This window comes from Phaethon lepturus, unplaced genomic scaffold (assembly GCF_000687285.1).
Source record: "Phaethon lepturus isolate BGI_N335 unplaced genomic scaffold, ASM68728v1 scaffold22804, whole genome shotgun sequence".
In the NCBI taxonomy this organism is placed as follows: Eukaryota; Metazoa; Chordata; class Aves; order Phaethontiformes; family Phaethontidae; genus Phaethon; species Phaethon lepturus.
This window is the reverse complement of record NW_010534317.1, coordinates 1-19,298: the sequence shown is the minus strand read 5'-3', so window position 1 is coordinate 19,298 and position 19,298 is coordinate 1. Positions and strand designations below refer to the sequence as shown.

At 37.2% G+C, this 19,298-nt stretch overlaps 2 protein-coding genes across 2 annotated transcripts; one reads left to right on the top strand and one right to left on the bottom strand.

Moving 5' to 3' along the window:
- The first annotated feature begins 69 nt into the window (after positions 1–69).
- On the top strand, positions 70–3,274 carry AIMP2 (aminoacyl tRNA synthetase complex-interacting multifunctional protein 2). Its single transcript, XM_010285495.1, has 5 exons — positions 70–217; positions 280–389; positions 1,658–1,864; positions 2,007–2,238; positions 2,773–3,274. Exons 1-5 carry the CDS (start codon positions 70–72, stop codon positions 3,156–3,158), a joined length of 1,083 nt encoding a protein of 360 aa, XP_010283797.1. The 3' UTR covers positions 3,159–3,274.
- A 264-nt stretch (positions 3,275–3,538) lies between these two features.
- EIF2AK1 (eukaryotic translation initiation factor 2-alpha kinase 1) lies at positions 3,539–19,022 on the bottom strand (the record flags this gene model as incomplete). The annotated part of the gene is made up of 14 exons (XM_010285494.1): positions 3,539–3,730; positions 4,206–4,439; positions 4,794–4,873; positions 4,992–5,112; positions 9,267–9,373; positions 11,086–11,197; positions 11,701–12,070; positions 12,784–12,838; positions 14,136–14,253; positions 14,656–14,736; positions 15,559–15,658; positions 16,129–16,160; positions 16,907–17,043; positions 18,864–19,022. Coding segments are annotated over 14 exons (1,829 nt in total), but the record flags the coding sequence as incomplete, so codon positions are not given.
- Positions 19,023–19,298: the final 276 nt, after the last annotated feature.

The following is a 19,298-nucleotide window of genomic DNA, read 5'->3' as shown; positions in this document are numbered from 1 at the left end:
GCTCCGGACGGGGAGTGCTTGGAAAGGGGGCTGGGAGAAGCCTCCGGCGCCCGGGAGTCGACGGGAGCCATGTCCCCGCCGTCCACCGCCTTTGCCCGCGGGAGGGGCGCGGTAGCACCGGCAGCGCTGGTTCCTCCCCGCGTATCAGTCGCTTGTTCGAGGACTAAATTAGCTCAGCTTTTTCAGGAATTTCCCTGTAATAGTTTTAAAGCTTTCGGTAATTATCAGCTTGGCTTTTCTGGGCTCTCGTGTTTGTCTCTCTCAGTTTTTATGTTTAAGCGGCCGCCTTTGGAGTACCCTGCCGAGCTGAGGCCTTGCAAGCCCTTGGGTCCGTGACTGTGTCCCAGCAGGCCTTGTCCCTTCCAGCTGCATCATCACTGTTGGCTCAGGTCTCTTCTTTCCTGCTGTTGGGATAGGAACTAGCCAGCTAAACACCCTCTATTTCCAGTCTCCATTACGTCTTTCTTAAATAGAGCAAAAATGCAAAATATTGTATTACATTAATGTATGTGGCTTCAGCCTCTCTCCAGTGTCAGGAATGCTCTGAACTCTTCCACGCTGCTTGTGGTCGTTTTTAGCTTGATGCCATCCCATCTTTTCCGTGAGTACTTGCTGTGCCCTCACCCAGGTCGCTGGTGGAGATACTGCGTAGGATGAGACTTGGGGCACAACTTCACAGGAATGCTTACTGAGATCCCCTCCTGTTGCAACAGCAAAGTATTAGCTACCAGTCTCCTCTGAGAGTAGTTTTTATTTCACAGAACTGTGTACTGGCCAAATAATGGTCACTTAAGAGGTGTTTCTGTGTCTTGTCTTGGAGAATATTGTGTAAGTGGATACCTTGCTTGTTATCTCTTTATCCGTTAGACTGAAAGAAGTTTGGACGATAGGTTGGGTTTCATTAATCCTTATTCAGGATGCTCAGAAGTGAATTATCTATATAAAGATTTTTCTTTAACATTATTTTAAGTTTGTAGATTTAAAACCTCCCACAGGAATATATTTTTTATCTTTTAAAACAGATAGCATTACAGGGTAAGAGACTTGCAAGATAACTGAGATAACAAAAAGATGCATTGGGATTAACATGTAATAAAGCCTATGGTCTTTTTTTTTTTCCCTCTATAGTTTATATTCTCTGAAACAAAGAGTGACTACAAAGAGTGATTTCATATGATACACCACCCATCTAAACCTGCAGGTTTTTTTCTACTTGTATTAACTGTCTGATTTGTCTAGAAGTTTCCTTGTTTGGCAGCCTTAACACAAACTCTTATCAGACTGTTCTTCTGGGCTGAAGAGAATCCTGACAAGCTAACGTTAGTTTTTCAGATTTTAATTCAGCACTTCGCTGCCAACTTTAAGTTTCTGTGGTCTGATTTTTACTACATTATGGAGTTTGCTGTAACTAGTGGTGTTAAAAAATATGTTAAGTAGGAAGATTTCAGAGATTTTTATTAAATAACCCATCTCTCACCACATTCATACAAACATAAGAAGAGACAACTAATAGACAGAAGACCATGACATTCCATGATGTTCTGGCTATTTGAAGGTGCTTAAAGTCTTTCAAAACTTATTGTCAAGTGAGCTGTGGACTGTTTTGACACTGAGCCAAGTGAACATTTATGTGACCTTGTTTTTTCCTCTCCTATAGGAAGAGGTTGACCCGTCACTTCAAGCACTTGAGTCCCGCCAGGAAGAGATTCTAAAACGTTTGTATGAGCTGAAGAGTGCTGTCGATGGTCTCTCAAAGATGATACAAACCCCAGATGCTGACTTTGATGTAACTAATATTATTCAAACTGAAGAATGTTCCCCTTTGACAACAAATGGAGCAGATTTAGATTTGATGCTTGGAAAGGTGAGTTTAGTTGAGCATATAATTAGAATTTCAGATATACACATGCATGGCTGTGTACATCTTGGTGTCAAATAAAAATCCACTACTTCAAAGTCTGATCTGGAGTGTGTCTTACCTGCTGAATGTTTTGCTTTCCATTTAGGATTATGGTGCCCTGAAAGATATTGTAATCAATGCAAATCCTTCTCTACCTCCACTGTCATTATTAGTACTACACAATCTGCTTTGTGAACGCTATAAAATATTATCAGCTGTTCACACACATTCATCGGTGAAAGGCGTGCCAGAAAACCTCTTGAAATGCTTTGGAGAGCAGACTAAGAAGCAACCACGTCACGAGTATCAGCTGGGCTTTACTCTTATTTGGAAGGATGGTAAGAATGAAGTTATTTTGTAGATCAGTATTTTACAATTGGTGAGAAAATTAAACTTGTGCTATAAAACCTTCGCAACAGATGCTTTGGTGTCATTGTGCTGACACACGATGGATACATACTGCAGGTAACATTTTTGCTCTCTTTTTAGAGCTGTGAACAATGATGGGGACAGAGGAGGAAGATTTTTGGTTGTGGTTGCTGCTGTTAAAATACATGTGGCATTTACATGGTTGGTTGTGCCCAGAGGACTTTTTTTTTATACAAGTGTTTTTCAGTTTCTACAAATAAGTTTGCTAGAATAGAAATTAGGTGGGAGATTGGTCTGAAGTGTGAAAAAAGTGATTGCTTTATGCCAGATTCCTGCCTTAGGCTAAGTATGCAGACTAAGAAAACTGAAACTGTTCATCAGGTTAATGATGTTAGCAGTGTTGCTGGCATCACGAATAAAATACATCATAGAATAGAATTACCATTACATTTAACTTCTCTGCCACGTGGTATTCACTTTTTTTTTTCTTTTCTTGATTTCAGTTTCAAAACCCCAGATGAAGTTTAGCATTCAAACCATGTGCCCTATTGAAGGAGAGGGGAACATCGCTAGATTTCTCTTTTCTCTGTTTGGCCAGAAGTACAATGCAGTTACTTCAACTGTGATTGACAGCTGGGTTGATACAGCCATCTTCCAGCTAAAAGAAGGTAGCAGTAAGGAAAAGGGAGCAGTCTTGCGCTCTATGAATGCAGCCCTGGGCAAGACATCGTGGTTGGTGGGAAATGAACTCACCGTAGCAGACATTGTTGCGTGGTGTGCACTTCAGCAGACAGGTAGTGCAAACGCTGCCCCAGCCAATGTGCAAAAGTGGATGAAGTCATGTGAGAACCTGGCACCTTTCAGCTCTGTTATGAAGCTACTACAATAAGCCTGTAGTCTTCATAATGGTGTAGTCTCATTTCACCTCATACCTGCTGTAGTGGTTTGAGGTATTCAAGTACTACAGTTGGACAGAATTCTAAATCAATAAAAACATTACAGCTACCTTTTGGGTGTGACCTTCCTTTTTTGTAACTGATACATAACATGCATGTTTGTTCAATTATAAGCTATCTAAAGTATGCCTATATAAATACAAGCTGGAGTTTTAATTTTTCGTTTTATTTTTCCCTGTAAACCAAATGCTTATTTAGAAGTTAAATTGTACTGAGGCTAAGTGCAACATGAATCCTTTCTGTTGACTGGAGACTTCTGAACTAAGACAAAAAAAATTTAAAAGAGTACCTTTAAAGAACAGACAGGAAAATCAAAATGCATTGAAATATTTTTATGTAAAAAAAAAAAAAATTTCACACTAGAAGTTAGTTCTTCCTGTACTTAAACAGGAGAACCTAGTCTCTTATGTTCATCTTTTTCATCAGACAGCAGTCTTATTCTCTCCCTCAGTTTTTCTATTTCTTCCTCTTGCTGTCTCACCTTCTGTTGTAGGTTAGAAATAACCTGAAAATGAGAGTCGGTTTACTTTGTTTATAGACATGCAAGGATAAAGCCTTATTAACCTATCTGAATTGTGTTTGCAATCCCCCACAGACACATTCTGCAGCACCACAGCTATTCTGCGTATTTGATACTACAACTTAAACCACAAACAAAAAAGCACGGCAAGGAAAGGAAAAATGATAAAAAGATTCTGCAGAGCTGACGAAAAGCTTCAAAAGCTTTTCTGACCTATAGAAATACCTCAAGCTCTATGTAAATCAACTGTGCAGTCTTCATGAAGTTACTTAATGACAATTTATCTCATTTCACCAGAAACATTTATACAGTGGGCTAAATACTGTAATCAGAAAAAAAGTCTCAATCACACAATCCCCATAAGTTAAAACAAAAAACATAATACAAGAAGGGAAACAAAGGGCATTTTCCTTTCATATTTCTTTATCCTGTAATGGTTGTCGTTATTGGCATAACTTACATGTTCTGTGGTATGAAACAGTTCACTTTCACAAAGCTGAGCAGCAGTTGGTCTTTCTGTAGATCTCTGACTGGTGAGGAGTTTAATGTACTTGGCTTGAATAGGCCATTTTTTGTAGAAAATATGAGGAATTTGGCCGTGCCTTAAATGTGTAAGAACTTCTGTTCTTTCCATTTCTGTTCCAAACGGTTGGAAGAGTTCTAGCAGGATAACACCCATGCTGTACATGTCTGACTGGTAATGGGGTGAAGAAAAAGTTCTGGGATAACTGGTATTTTTAATTACTTACTACATTTTTTTCTCATTAAAAAAAAAATCACGATATGAAAAAGCTTCACAACAATGACATTTCATGATGATATGGAAAGTATCATGACACTTAACGGCTATAAACCTTCCTCAAGATGATCTTAGAAACACAGATCATGTTTGCACTAGTAGCAAACTAGAAGGCAAAGTTGAAATCCATGTTTCAGCAAAAACATTTGGTTTAACAGGAGGAGTATTTATGTAGTTACCTGCTGAAAGGCTTGTTTTATTCCTGTTACCTATCATCATGTGTTAATAGGAAAAAAAAATACTCCCTACCTTGAAATCATAGTGACATCCCTGCAATTGTTCTGGTGAAGCGTAGAGGCAAGTCCCCACACCTGAAGTATGGGTCAGTCCTTTAAAAACGCAATTTAGACTTACTCAGATACTGCTACATTGTTACCATTTCATTTCAGAATTTAATATTTAATGGTTTTAATATCACAGAAACCCCGCTAGGCTTTTTTCTCTTACCATTTATTCTTTCTGTCTTAAACCACTGGTCCGCATCATCCCAAAGAAGGTCTTTGCAAGCTAATCCAAAGTCTCCTATTTTTACATGTTGATCTGATCCATGTAGAAAGATATTTCTGGGCTACAAAACAAGACGGTATGAAATCTAATATATATCTAGATGAAGAATTATGAAATTTCATCTGTTTCAAAGTATATAAAATCCAGTGTTTCACAGGTATAAGATAATTATTTAACACTTTCATTAGTGAGAGAGAAAAAGCAGTCATAGCTGATACCACATTATATGTTGGCAACACCATTTGGGCAGAAAGACCACATATGAAGGACCTAGAAAAGAGGAAGAAAAGCAAACCAGGAAAAACAAAGATTTAGTGGAAAGATAAAGTACTTCCTCCCCGAAAACAGGAAATTTGCAGAACAGTAATGTTAACAGGAACAGGCAAGAGCAGACAACAAATCAGACTGATTGATGTAGCAGGAAGGAGGACTAACTATCATCCTTGGGCTAGACATAATGTAAAACAAAATATACTTTTCTATATGAGAAGGACAGCTGGAACATGCTACTTGGTTCTGGGAAGTTGCTATGAAAAAAACCACATGTGATGAGAGACTTGAGCGGAGAGCACTGACTGGAAAAACAGAAATAGTTTTACCTATATATTTTGGCTTTAGGACCACTAAGGAGGAGAAATGCTAGCATTTCTAGCTTCTAGGAAAAAAAAGACATACTTGCCAGATAAAAGAAAACATAATATTAAATTACTGGTTTTACTTAGCTGCTATTACAAGGTTTCTGAGCTTAGGTACATTTGGATGAGAAAGGAAAACGCTATTGCTTAGTACAGTTTTTTTTCTACTAAATAGAAATTTAGCATTAGCAAGAAAGCAAAGGCAACTTAAGACTTTTTTTCATTCTTAAACTTTTCCTGGTTTTACAGCACTTTTAAAACGTTGCACTGAATAACGTGGTTACATCAAAGCTCTTCTAGAACCAGGCATCCTGCAACATCTCAAAGAACGACACTGGTCCGAGATTCTAGATCCTCTTATTTCTAATTATGGATTTTCATTACAAAAATTACAATTCCCTTATCTATGAGTAACATCATGAAAGGAGCCAGTAGGCCTGCCACTGTGGGCATAGGAAATAAAATTCACGCCACGAAGAGCTATATAATGGAAGATAACAGTAGCACTGTTAAAGCTTTACTAGCTCATCATCCTGTCAGTGAAACAGCAAGTGCTTGGCAGGACCCTTACACCTCATAGACCTGCCCTCCCTCCAGGTAACCATTTGTTCAGGATTATAATTTGTGATTAAAAATACTTTTAGGTTAAGAAATGTTACTTTTTTTTTTTTTTTAATTAACAGAAGAGTGAAGGTCCCCACATAGATAACTCGTTTAAAGACATAAAGGATAGGGATAAATGGTCAGCTTTCACAGTGAAGGGTATCATGAACTGATTCTCGTGTGAATCTCTGCTGAGAACTATGTTCAACAACACATTTGTAAATGGTTAGAAAAGGGAGAGTGAATGGTGAGATGACAAGTACTACGTTATTCAGAGAAAGAAAGATGAGGTCTGAATGCAAAGAACTGTGGAAGGATCTTGCGGGAAGTATAACGACAAAAGAAATTCAGTGCAAGTAAATAGGAAAATGTAATGAAGGGAAAAACAATCCCAAGTTTAAATATATAACAACTGTCTCCAAGTTGACTGTTACAGCTTAAGCATGGTAACAGGCAGCTCTAAAAATGACGATTTAATGCTCAATAGCAGTCCATAAACTAAATTGTACATTACCAGTGACTGGGGGGGTGAGGGAGGTAAAGAAGAAAACTGTGATACAATATGAATTAATACACTGTCACCTTCAGTACCGTCTGCAGTTCTGAGTCTCCTATCTCAAAAAGCACGTAAGGGAACTGGAAAATCGTGCATAGATGGGTGACATGAATGCTGAAAATTTGGAATGGCTTCTATTCAAGGAATCACTAAATATAAAACACAAGGCAAACTGTTAAGTTTAAAAACAATCTATTGAATCACACATGGAATGGGAAAAGTGAATATGAAACACTATTCAGTATTTCTTCCAATAAATGAAATAGGTGATATAAAATTAAATTATTGGTGGCAACTCAAACCAGGGACTGTCATCTGCACTCACAGCACAGTTAAACTCTGGAGACATTGCTGCAGTATGGCAAATTAACACTCACATGAGTTTAAAAAAGATAAATTCTAGAAATATCCATAGATGGTTATTAAGATGCTACACACAGTTCAAGCAATCACATAAATTTGTTTCCCCCAAATGATAGCACACCTGACAATACAACATATGGTGAAATCACATCTACTGATAACTTTTTAATGTGAAATTAAGTATGTGTGCTCACAGCCCAGAAAGCCAACCGTATCCCGGTCTGCATCAAAAGCAGCATGGCCAGGAGGTTGAGGGGGGAGATTCTCCCCCTCTACTCTGCTCTGGTGAGACCCCACTTGGAGTACGGTGTCCAGCCCTGGGGTCCCCAGCACAAGACAGACGTGGACCTGTTAGAACAGGTCCAGAGGAGGCCACAAAAATGATCAGAGGGATGGAACACCTCTCCTATGAACAAAGGCTGAGAAAGTTGGGCTTGTCCAGCCTGGAAGACAGAAGACTCCAGGGAGACCTTACGGTGGCCTTCTAATATATAATGAGATCTTACCAAAAAAAAAAACAAAACAGAAACTTTTTTACCAGGGCCGGTAATGACAGGACAAGGGGTGGCAGTTTTAAATTGGAAGAGTGTAGATTTACATAGGATATAAAGACGACACTTTTTACAGTAAGGGTGCTGAGACACTGGACCAGGTTGTCCAGAGTTGTGGATGACCCATCACTGGAAGAGTTCAAGGCCAGGTTGGATGAGGCTTTGAACAATCTGATCTAGCAAAAGATGTCCCTGCCCATAGCAGGGGGTTTGGAATAGATGATCTTTAAAGGTCCCTTCCAACCCAAACCAGTCTATGATTTTATAATCTAGAGACCCAGGCACTGCCAGATTACGTCTGCATGTCCAGCCCCAGATGGAACTTCAGCTTGCTTGCACTTCTTCTGTGACCTTCGCTGGCCTGAACTATGACGACTCATTTCTCATGCTATAAAACTAGGAAATAGAGGAACTGAAGGCATAACACCATCTTATGCATTCCTGATGGGTACAAAGCAGCTGTGATTAGCAAATAAGTGAATGACCAAGCTTCTGTTAGGTCACGACAACTCATAAAATTTGTTATGACAATTGAAGTTTTGGGACCTGTTAACTATGTTATGCCCTACCAGTCCAGAAGTTTTAGTCCAAGTAATTTTATCTTAATAAAAAGAAATTGACTTAAAGCAACATTTTATGTTACAGAAATACCAAGAGGCTATGCAGCACTTCTCCTACTAAATTTGCCTAGTGGTTACAGCTGGAACATCCATTTAAAACAAATTTCAGAGAAATCAACCAACTTCACAGCATAATACAGAGAAGTGTCTCTGTTATCTTGTAAAATGTAAAACATCAGATAAATCCTGAAATAAGTAATTACAAACACGACTGACTTCTGCATTTAGGCCAGTAGTTTTATGATGCCTTGCCACCTATATCCATTCTTTTTTAGTATTATCTTAACTTAGAACACCAACAAGACTGGCTGGACACCTCCTCACATAGCTGCAGGGTCACTCAACACAGAGGCAACAGCAACTTTAATTGCCTCTGGTGCAAACATCAACTTTGCCTGTCCAACTTGTGGAAGAACTGCCCTTCACATTGCAGCGTGCACAGCATTGTCTAAAGCGAGCAGAATTTTAGGTGCAAACACAGATTGCATCCATTTACTATTAGGTAATGGAGCCAACGTAAATACTCAAGATCATGAAGAATGAGGCCTGTTCAGGTAGCAGAAAGGAAATAATTGACCTTCTGTTAGAGTATAAAGTTTATATATATAAATCCCTGTTTAAGCCAAAAAAATGGCTTCACAAAGGAGAAGACATTTCCAGACCTTAATCATAATTGACTTGTAAGTCAACGTAATTGAGTACTATGCTTATATTAAAGAAAATAAGGTACTGGTATAGAGGAGACAATGTAATTTTTCATGTGTAACATAGCTAAATTCCTAAGAGCCCAGGTCATCTTAACTTTAACTCTGAAGTTGCTTTAATTCTCCCATAATCTAAGTTCTCTTTGTTTTCTTTAATCTCAAGTAATAATTTCATGAACTTACTTTAATGTCTCGATGCATCACTCCCATGCTGTGGATATAACATACTCCTTCTAATAGCTCGTGAAAAATTTTCATGGTCCAGCGGACATCCACAAGATGGTATGGACCTTAAAACAATTTAACATCTAAATTATTTCAGCTAATTTTACTGTTATTTAAGTTTATGGTGTATGTCTTGTTGAATTATGTTTATTTATGATGTGGAAGAAATTTTTAACAGAATGAGCATAGTTTAAAAATGGAATTTCCCATGCTTCTCCTAAGATAGTATTTTTGAAACAGCAAAACGTCACTAACCTCAAAGTTCTAAAAAGGAAGGTTCAGGGGACATGAATACATGTCTGCCTGAAGACATTCCTCCAAATCCTGTCAGATAGTTATTTGATTATGAATTTAACAAACTTTTTAATTCCATGTAAGTGCTGAATTAGAATGAAAAATACAGTTACAGACAAAGTCATACTAATTTATGTAATGACATGTTTTCTGTATTGATTTGCACCCTTTCTTTTTGGATCCAAATCCTTTTGCTGTTGTGCTCTCCTCTGAAATTCCCACATCTGCTCTGGCTGTAACTGTCCTAAAATAAACTTAACAGTCTCATTGTTTTTACCATTTCCCACATTATTATTTTATTAAACTGCACCGTTTTCCTACTCTAATGACCCAGATCTAACATGTCTGTTGCCACTTCGAACACTCGCCATTTACTCCTACTTTGGTCTCTGTTTCTTAATGTCTAACCTATGATAGCATTCACCTTTCCTCTCCTGTTGTCTGAAAATGTGTGAAAACGGCGTTTTGCAAGATCAAATGCCCTAGTAATTCTGTCATCCCTTGACCAGGAACGTCATCTTTTATCTTATGAAAGCTAAAAAGACTATGATTACAGGAAAGAGTAGTGGAAGTCAGGTGATAGTTAGCTGGTAAACCTTACTCCATGACTGAAGAGAACAACAGATTTATCTTAATAGCGATTAAAACTAAGATTAAACATTAATCATACAGTTTATATCTTACAATCTGTTAAGCATATGCTTTTTTTTAATACAACCAAGCCAGAGAAAGGAACATGTCTCTAATACTTTAAGAGCATTAGAGTTGTTCTTCCAAATGTCAACAATTATTGAAGACAGCTTGGTATCAGGGCATGAGAACTCCTCTGGCCACTCAAGCAAAGTAAACATTAGATTCTTTACACCAATGACAAATTAGCCTGTGTAGGAATTTTGATTCTTTAGAACAAACTTAAAAGCTTTTAAGTATGTTGTAACCTGTCTGGAACAAAAGATATATTTTCCACAGCAGATAGATTAGCCTGTGAAGAGCTCTATTTTGTAGCAGCAACACTAAGCAAAATTTCAATTATTTAAACAGCTTACTGAGAAAAAGCAGACTCTGTCAATAAAAAACTATTCCAACTAAGTCGTATTGCCCAGGCACAGATCTCTCCAGGTAACAACTATGCCTCAGGCATACATTCATTCTTTTTTGAAAATACATCTAAAACTCATGAACTTAAATCTTTTTTACCAACATCTACCATACAATGATTCAATGCTAGCCACTATTTCATTAAGCCAATAAAGAATCTAATGAAGAAGATCCGTATTATAAGTTGCTGAAGTAAAACATAAAATCAGGCCCATACAATGATTCAATGCTAGCCACTATTTCATTAAGCCAATAAAGAATCTAATGAAGAAGATCCGTATTATAGTTGCCTATAAATCAGGCAAGTGGACTTCCAATTTGGAAAAAAAGAAATATTTACTGTATAAGGAATTAAGTACATTATTAAGACAGTGATGAATCTTACTGGAAGTTTTCTCTGTACTCTCGCTGCACCTTTTATTGCGGTCAACAATCCAATCCCACAAGGATATTTCACACAGTTGCATTTGTATATGAAGAATCAAACGATACTCTACCTAACAGAAAAATAATGGTCCGTGATTTTGCCACTGTAATATGAACAGCATTTCCTCAGTTATTTTCTTCAAAGCTAATTAAAAAGAAGTTAGATACCAAAATGACATAAAATACAGTATTACTAATCTACTGCATTAAAGAAGCAGATGCAACAACTCTATCCAGCTTTGGGTTTTTGAAGATTTTCAAGTTTGATGTGTTGTTTGTTTTTTTTTAACACAGGAGTAGTACTTTATATTCATGTAGGTACTTTGAAAGGACCCAAGATGTCTAACACACTGAAACTTTCCTGTATGCTTAGTTTTGCCAGCTCCTCCGGGCAGCTTCAGGTAATGGTGTTACCCATTTAAGTAAAAATTGTCTGTATTTTTGGCTCTCATCGCAGTCACTTCATTTTTTTAACTTTATCATTATAAATCATTCTTCTGTCTACCACACTCTGCTTTACAAACATCATTAAATCAGACAGCGGTTAAGTGTATTTAAAGAGAACTGTATTTACCTCAAGCTCTCCACAGAGCGCTACATCATTCTTGGAGCATTCTTCAGTGCAGGACTTACTTCCAGTGCTAGCATCTTGATCCAGACTACAACGAGGTCCCCGTGCTGACTGATTTTTCACATCAGTTGATCTACTGCTAACACTACTTACAGAGTCTTCTTGTAATTCTATGGATAATTCACATTTATGTGGTTTCATACACTCTTTACCATTGCTGTTTGTAAAATCATTCCTTACATCCATATTCTGCACTAATTCACTATCCAGATTCCTAAGACTGGTACTGTCACAGGACTTCTTTTCTTGTGAAGCAAGGTCAGCAAAGATAATTGAGCTACCACTTTCCACACTCTGAATACGACAGTGATCACTGAAAATGATAAAGGGAGAGAAATCAAAATATGTACGCAGTTTTATACCATCTATTTGTGATACACCACTCTGAAAGCTTTTTCTTTCCCCTCGCAATTGCAAACTGCATTCCAGAGTAGGAGTTCAGCTGCTTCTCCATATAAAACTTTAGGATTATGTATTTGGCAGTGTAGGCTCCAGCCTTTTTAATACCTTCCCCCAGCAGGGATTCCTGATAGCCGACCCAGACAGCTCACAGATACACACAGTCCTAGGTCACAACATTCTCTGGACAGAAGTATGATGCATCTCCATTCCTTTAAACTTACGAAGTTGCACTATATTTCTCATAAGACTCCATCTCCTGATTGAAAGGGCTAATCAACACTTCTGAGAAACAAAAGGGTCCATCACTCTAATAAGTCTCCACAGTACTAATCAGTGTTGTTGACTGGCACAGAACTTTTGATGTAAACTTGAAGCCCAGTACTACATTCAGGCACTCAGAAACAAGAGATCCAAAGAAAGCAGAAGTATCCAGTAATATTCTTCAGCTTATGCAGCCAGAAGAGAAACAATGACACGGATAATTAAGACTTCTTTTGGTTATAATTTGGAAGCAAAAAGCACTTGTACAATATATGCTGAATTCTGTACTCTTTTGACATTACTTTAAACAAGGCCTTATGTTAAAGCCAAATAAATGTTATAACTGAGATTTATAATACTTACTTGCCACTCTCTTGCTCCAAAGATAATGGCTGCAACTCCATTATTGTTTTATCTACTGGATGAAAAGAGAAATATGATATTTTACCAAACATTACATGCATATATTTACTATAAATTAACATTTAAGATGAAGAATCCTACTGAATTTAACTTCATTACCTCCAGATATCTTTTTCTCTATTTCTGCTGCTGAAAAGGTTTTTGTTAGTCTACTGAGAAGCAACCCTAACATGTTTCTCATTTTTCTTTAATTGAAAAGAAAATACATGTCGTACAAGGCCACTGAAAGGGTTGTACCTATAGATCTAGTTAGGTACTTATATTCTCACCATTAAATACTTATGAAGCTCTAAAAAGTTGCATCCTTCAAGATTCTCAGTATCATTGGTTGAAAGTCTTATCCATTTTCCTAAACTATCAACTTCCTCTGCCTTTTCTTTTGTACTTACAGCTGAGTGGGCATGAAGTCACTGACTTGGAAAGCAATAAAATCATATAGAGCATAAGCAAACGTCCCACTAAGAGGAGATCAAAAGATTCAACTGCTAAAGGCGTTCCAAAAAAGGACAGGAAAGGGACCAACAGATTAGGGTTACAAAGGCACCAAAGGACAAGGTGTGGAAAGAGCTGAGAACAGAGAAACTGAAGAGGGAAAAAAAGGGAGCAGGGAAGAAGGTGTAAAATGAATATAAAAGTAGATAAATTCTCAATAGTTACAGACAGTAGCCGATACCCAAAAAAACCAGATCGCTCTGTCACTGCAGAACTATGAAACACAATTAATAAAATTTAAAAACTCTCCTGTGGAAAGTAAGAGGGAATTTTTTTTTGCCATTAAATATTAATCTCCAGGTTCTTGCAGTTTTTCTGAACTCTTTTCCAGATAGGAAGAGAAGCATAGTGGGAAATCTATCCTCATTTTGCTACAACTCTGAGATTTCAAAACATGGTAGCAAATTTGTGGTTTTTTTCTCCTGTTCATTGCTTTTCTCCCAATATCTGAAGTGGCTCGTCCCCAGTATTCATTCTTCTCCGCGTCAACTCACTACTTGTTGTGTTAAAAGGTTTTTATTGCATTCCGCTGAACTTCATACAACTTTAAAATCCTCCTCATATATTACCAAAAATGAAGCTAATACTTCCACAGCTCCAAATTCTTCCTTAAGTAACAGATAAGTTATTAGGCAAGAGATTGAAGTGCACAGAGGGACATGAAGACCTGGTGGCCTCCTGCAGTTTGCTTTTTTTGGTTGTTTTAAGGAGGGAAAAAGAATAGTTATTTTATCAGAAAAGTAATACTCTCCTGCAAATAACAGTACAGAGGTTATAAGCAGGGTGCAAGCAAGAATTACACAATATGCTGTACTTTCCTTTTGGGTGTATTGTTTGAACATATTCCATCCAAGCAGTGTGATAGCCTACAATGTTAGGATGCTGCAGCCCAGCCAGCACTTTAACTTCTCGTAGCACCTAGAAAGTCCAGAAAGAAACAGTATGACTGTCCTTTATTCTGAGTGCTTAGTAAACACAAGAGATAACAAAAAATAACAGTTTTTGAGAGAGAAAGAACAGATAAAATTATTACAGTAACAGAGAAAATTCGAAGCTTTAAAACAAATTATGATATTCATAGTTGCAGAGATGATCAAATTCAAGTTAATAATATGCTTCTTTTAATGGACTTAAATACCTCATTTACTTTTTTTCTACTAGGTACTGAAAAGGTCAAATCTTTAGAAACTCAGAATGTGTAAAAACATTATTAATGTCTCTGATATTTTGGGAAACATTAACTGCACTACTAAATCAAATCATAATCAGCTAGAGCAAACAGGGAGGTAAAACATAAATGAAACATAGCAAAAAGAATACCTTCATGCAATCTCTTCTTGTAGCCTTCTTAATGTTAATTTTTTTAATAGCATAGAACTGACCATCTAACTTGTTTCTGACCTGAAAACAATTGCGATAGGACAAAATCAGATGTTAATGTGTTTAGAGTAAGGAATTATTAAATCCTTTATAACCAATTATTTTCTAAAAATTAATTTCTGCACTACATTCAGATAATCTCTCACCCATATCAGAGAATGAAAAGGGGATTGTGCCCCAGCTGTCCGAGATAAGGATACTCTACTTTTGCCTTCATTCAGGACTGCAAACATCTAATCCAATCTATGTGAAATACACAGCTTTACAGCTATTTTTCCATCAATTAAAAAATGCTGATAGGTCCTGATAACTGCTTTAACAGGTTCTCAGTAAGTCTGTGAGACCACAACTGTCATTTACGTGGCACATATCACGTGGGGAACCTTAGGATGGCCATGTATGCTACAAGTATTTAATGCAATTCAACATTGGGTTGGGCAGTGTACATTCGTATTAAGACCGCTTTTTTTTCAAGCAGCCACAACTGGAACATTGTGGTGCGCAGACTAATCAGTTCCTGCGGCTGTTTTAAGCTAATACATCACAATACTTCACAGAAGAAATAAGGAGTTTTCATTCCCTTTAAAGGGTCAAAATACACAAAGTAAAACATATGATATATCCTGCTTCCAACAAACAGAAAATAGAAACCACAACTGAGCATCTTTTGAAATGAAACGCCAACATTCTTCACATGTGCGGGTTTGTACCTGTTTTATTGGAAAATGAGTATTTCTGATTTTCTATTAGAAAAAATAAACAAAACAGCCAAAACAGTAACTCTAACTTTCAGAGAAAAAATAGATATAAACTGATCAGTTATAAACAGAAGTTAAAGAATACCTTGTATACTTTACCATATCCTCCTTTTCCTAGCCTTGCAACCTCATCAAATTCATTCAAGTATCGAGAAGTCTGTGCTTCAAAGAGGACTTCTTTCTCCCTAATCAAAAAAGTTAGGCTGCATTAAACTAAATTACAACTTATAAGTAAGGTAGTATATAGGCTACAGGCGTACATGATCTAGAAATACTATTTACATTACAGAAGAAGAAAACACTTTGACATTACCATACTGTACCATTCATTGTTTTAGTGAATACTGAAAACTAGCAGTCTGCAACAGTATGCACATGTGCTACAAATCCACACTCTGTGTTAACAGAGGTATTAAGATAATTTCTTTAAGTTTATGCCTGATAAATCTTGTTTTCCTGAATGGTGGCACTAACCATGGCAGTTGTACTGAAGAAGGAATTTTCACCAGATCATTTTGAGAGTTTGGAGAAATGTGCACTTTTTTTCTGTTTCAGAGGCGAAATATGAAATACAGTAGTAATTAAATTCAGAGTGGAACACAGAACTTTAGGGAGGGAGTTAAGTTTAGTATTTCTAAATGCTTTGAATACATACCCAACTGCATGAGAATCTCCATTATCAAGTTCCTATGAAACAACAAAATCCAACATAAAAACATGCCACAGAGAATAACAGGTCTACCATGCCATCGGCATGGACAGCTTAATCAAAATAGAAACTACAACTATGTTCTTGGAGGAAAATGAGGTTACCGATAGCCATTCACATTCTGCAGAGAGCTTCACCAAATTAAAGTATTATCCCACCAGTAATCTGCTAACATCTCTCTAATGGAGAGATTACTGCCCTTTTATAGTTCTGCTGGCAAACAAGATAAAATGAAGGCTCTAAAATGTGCTTAAGACAAAATTAACTAGCTTAGTTCAAGCAGCAGGATAAGCAAACCGGTCCGATTCAGCCTGAAGCACATTACACAGTGTACAAATTATGCCCTCCCCTAATATAAATACAAAGGTGTTCACATAATCAACTGGAACAGTTACAAGTTGAAAGTGAATGTCTGTCCATTGTCAAAAAAAGCTGTAGATACTTAAAACACCTTGCCTGTGTTTATAAGATCTTTTTAAAACTTTTTTTTTTAATTTTTTAATAAGGAACAAAATGTTGCTGGCTTCAAAAGCTTTGGTTTGCACTTACAGAACCAGAGCATGCCATCCCAAACAGCTAAGGTAGAATAAGAGCACCGTTTTGTGTAATTATTAAAAAGACCCAAACCAATACTAAAAGAACTCTCAAACAAAAGCTGCTTTGGATGCATTGATGTGTTAATTCCCTAATGCAGAAGCTGCCAAAGAAATTTAACAGAGCTTACCCCATTAAGTATTTGTCGATTAGCTGCTTTCATTAGTTCAGTAATGGCTCTATTATGCTGCAGTCTTACAGTACTAAATTCATCACAGAAGGCAAAAGGGGAGAGCAACCCTGTTCTTGTGAAAGCCTGACGAAGTACTGTACAAAGGAACAGAGAAAGGTCACATTAAATAAAGACTGCCAATAAGACTATGTAAACAGTTGGGGTTTTTTAAATGAGAAACTTTATTTGAAAGATAGCGCATCTGAAAAACTGAACAGTCACTCCTAGTCTAATGCAATAGAAACTAATTAAATCCAAACTAGAGCTGCTCTGTGGGAATCCCTTTGCATAATACAGTTATTTACCATGCCCTTCATGGCCACAACCGCAACTCCTCTTCTTCTTACTTATCTTAGCAGATGAATTATACAAACATCCACACATTCACTTACTTGTTACCCTTGGACTAATTTTGATCAGTGAAAAGAGAAATTCAAAGCACGTTCACAATTATCAGGCAATGTCAAGACTTTCTAATTCCCATACCAACTCACACATTTGTGCACATGCTCATAGTAAAGAACGAAGTCACTCCCTCCAAGTACTACATATTTCTTAGTTGGAGTAAAACAATGCTGTGGCAGACAAAAACCTAACAAATACTGAAGATGGGTGTAGCTGCGAAGATGCTACAAAAATGTACCTAAAAGTTTTAGGAATTCCAAGGTCTTAAAACAAGCTTGCTTGTAAAGTTTTTGTTTGGTTTGGGTTTTTTTTTGTGTTTTTTGTTTTTTGGTTTTTTTTAAAGATGTTCCTTTGGTAACAGTATTTTAAAAATCGGCTTATTACTTTATCCTTTAAAGGAGATAAAAGTTCTTGAACATGAACCTCTAAGAAATCGGTAATTTTGCTGCACAAGCCTTATGGACAATTACACACCAGAAAAGTGGGGAAAACTCACCCAACATGAATATACCACAAAATAGATACAACTACTGCAATGTTTTTTCTTTTATTCATCAGGTTTATTCCACTTGGGGAAACTGGTTTAAACCATACCAATGTAGGAACGTAATTTTCCATAGAAGTACACTGGGAAGCCAAGCAGCTACATACTTTGGAAGATGCCCAGCTTGGGTTTTTCTGTTCCCCTCCCAAAAGGAGGAAATTTGGTTGGGTTTCTTCCCTGATATTTTTGGTTTTGATAGAGATAATAGTAAGACCCAGGGAAAAATATCTATATTAGACTACAAAACCAAAAAATTTACCATTTTCTGCACTCTCGTTACTGGATGCTATAAATGGCTTCAATTTTAAGTCTCATTTACGAGCAATGTATTAGATTTTATTTTCTACAATCACGTATAGTAAGGAGAAAAACCTAGGAGATTGTTTCTCAAATGCTTTAAGTATGTGCTTAAATGAACAAAATAGCTAAGATAAGTCACATACCAAAAAGACAGATTTCAAAAGAAACACTTCATACCTAAAAATCCGAGCTCCTTGAATTGTATCAAAAGACTTTATGGGAAAATAAAAGACTTACAAATGTATTTACCCTGATTTTCACAGGCCATAATTTTGAAAGATTTAGTGAAGACTATGCTACAGCTATTTCTTCATAAGTATTTTTAATAAACTCCTCTTCTACCTGTGTTTTTAGATCAGATTTAATAGCTAGATAATTTACCCCACTACCCTTCTCATGATGCAACTCACATGACTTAGCTGGAACAGACCTGCCTTATCCTTGCATCTGTAACAATATTCTGTTACTGTTTTCAAAAATAAAGCAGGTCCTCATTCCCAATTAAGTCGATTCAGGGTATTCATCCTCTTTGTGGAATTACTCTCGTCCCAGTGGGATGAGCCCTACAGCTTTGTATTGATACTACACTGTAATTCTGCACAGAAGAATCCAGTAGGTATTGCAGTAAGGCAGTTTAAGAGATAGGAAAGAACTACTCTTACTAACTTTGGAACAAGCACCTCGAATGAACAGGGTTGTGCGTGTACATGTGGCAGAGATGCTCCAGCAGCGACACAAGCAGCAACTGGTTATGGATGGTCGAAGTGAAATTCACAAACTTTTGCGACCTGTTTGCAACTCGCAGCTCCGCCGGCACATCTGATTCTGGAAAAGGACAGTCAGACGAATTAATTGAGGTCTCAGCACATGCCTATTTACCAAAACATCAAAACCACATACCAACCCACACAGCTTCCACACGACCCAGGCTCACAAAAAGGCACTACACGAGCTGCCACTGAGCGAGAAGCTTAAGACACTAATAAGGAACCCCATTACCATTCATTTTTTTATAAGTGCGTATAAAAGGAAGCTAATCGAAGAGGACGAGGCCCTCCCCGAGGGAGGGGGAGCTCCCACAGCGGCCGCAGGGCAGGGCCT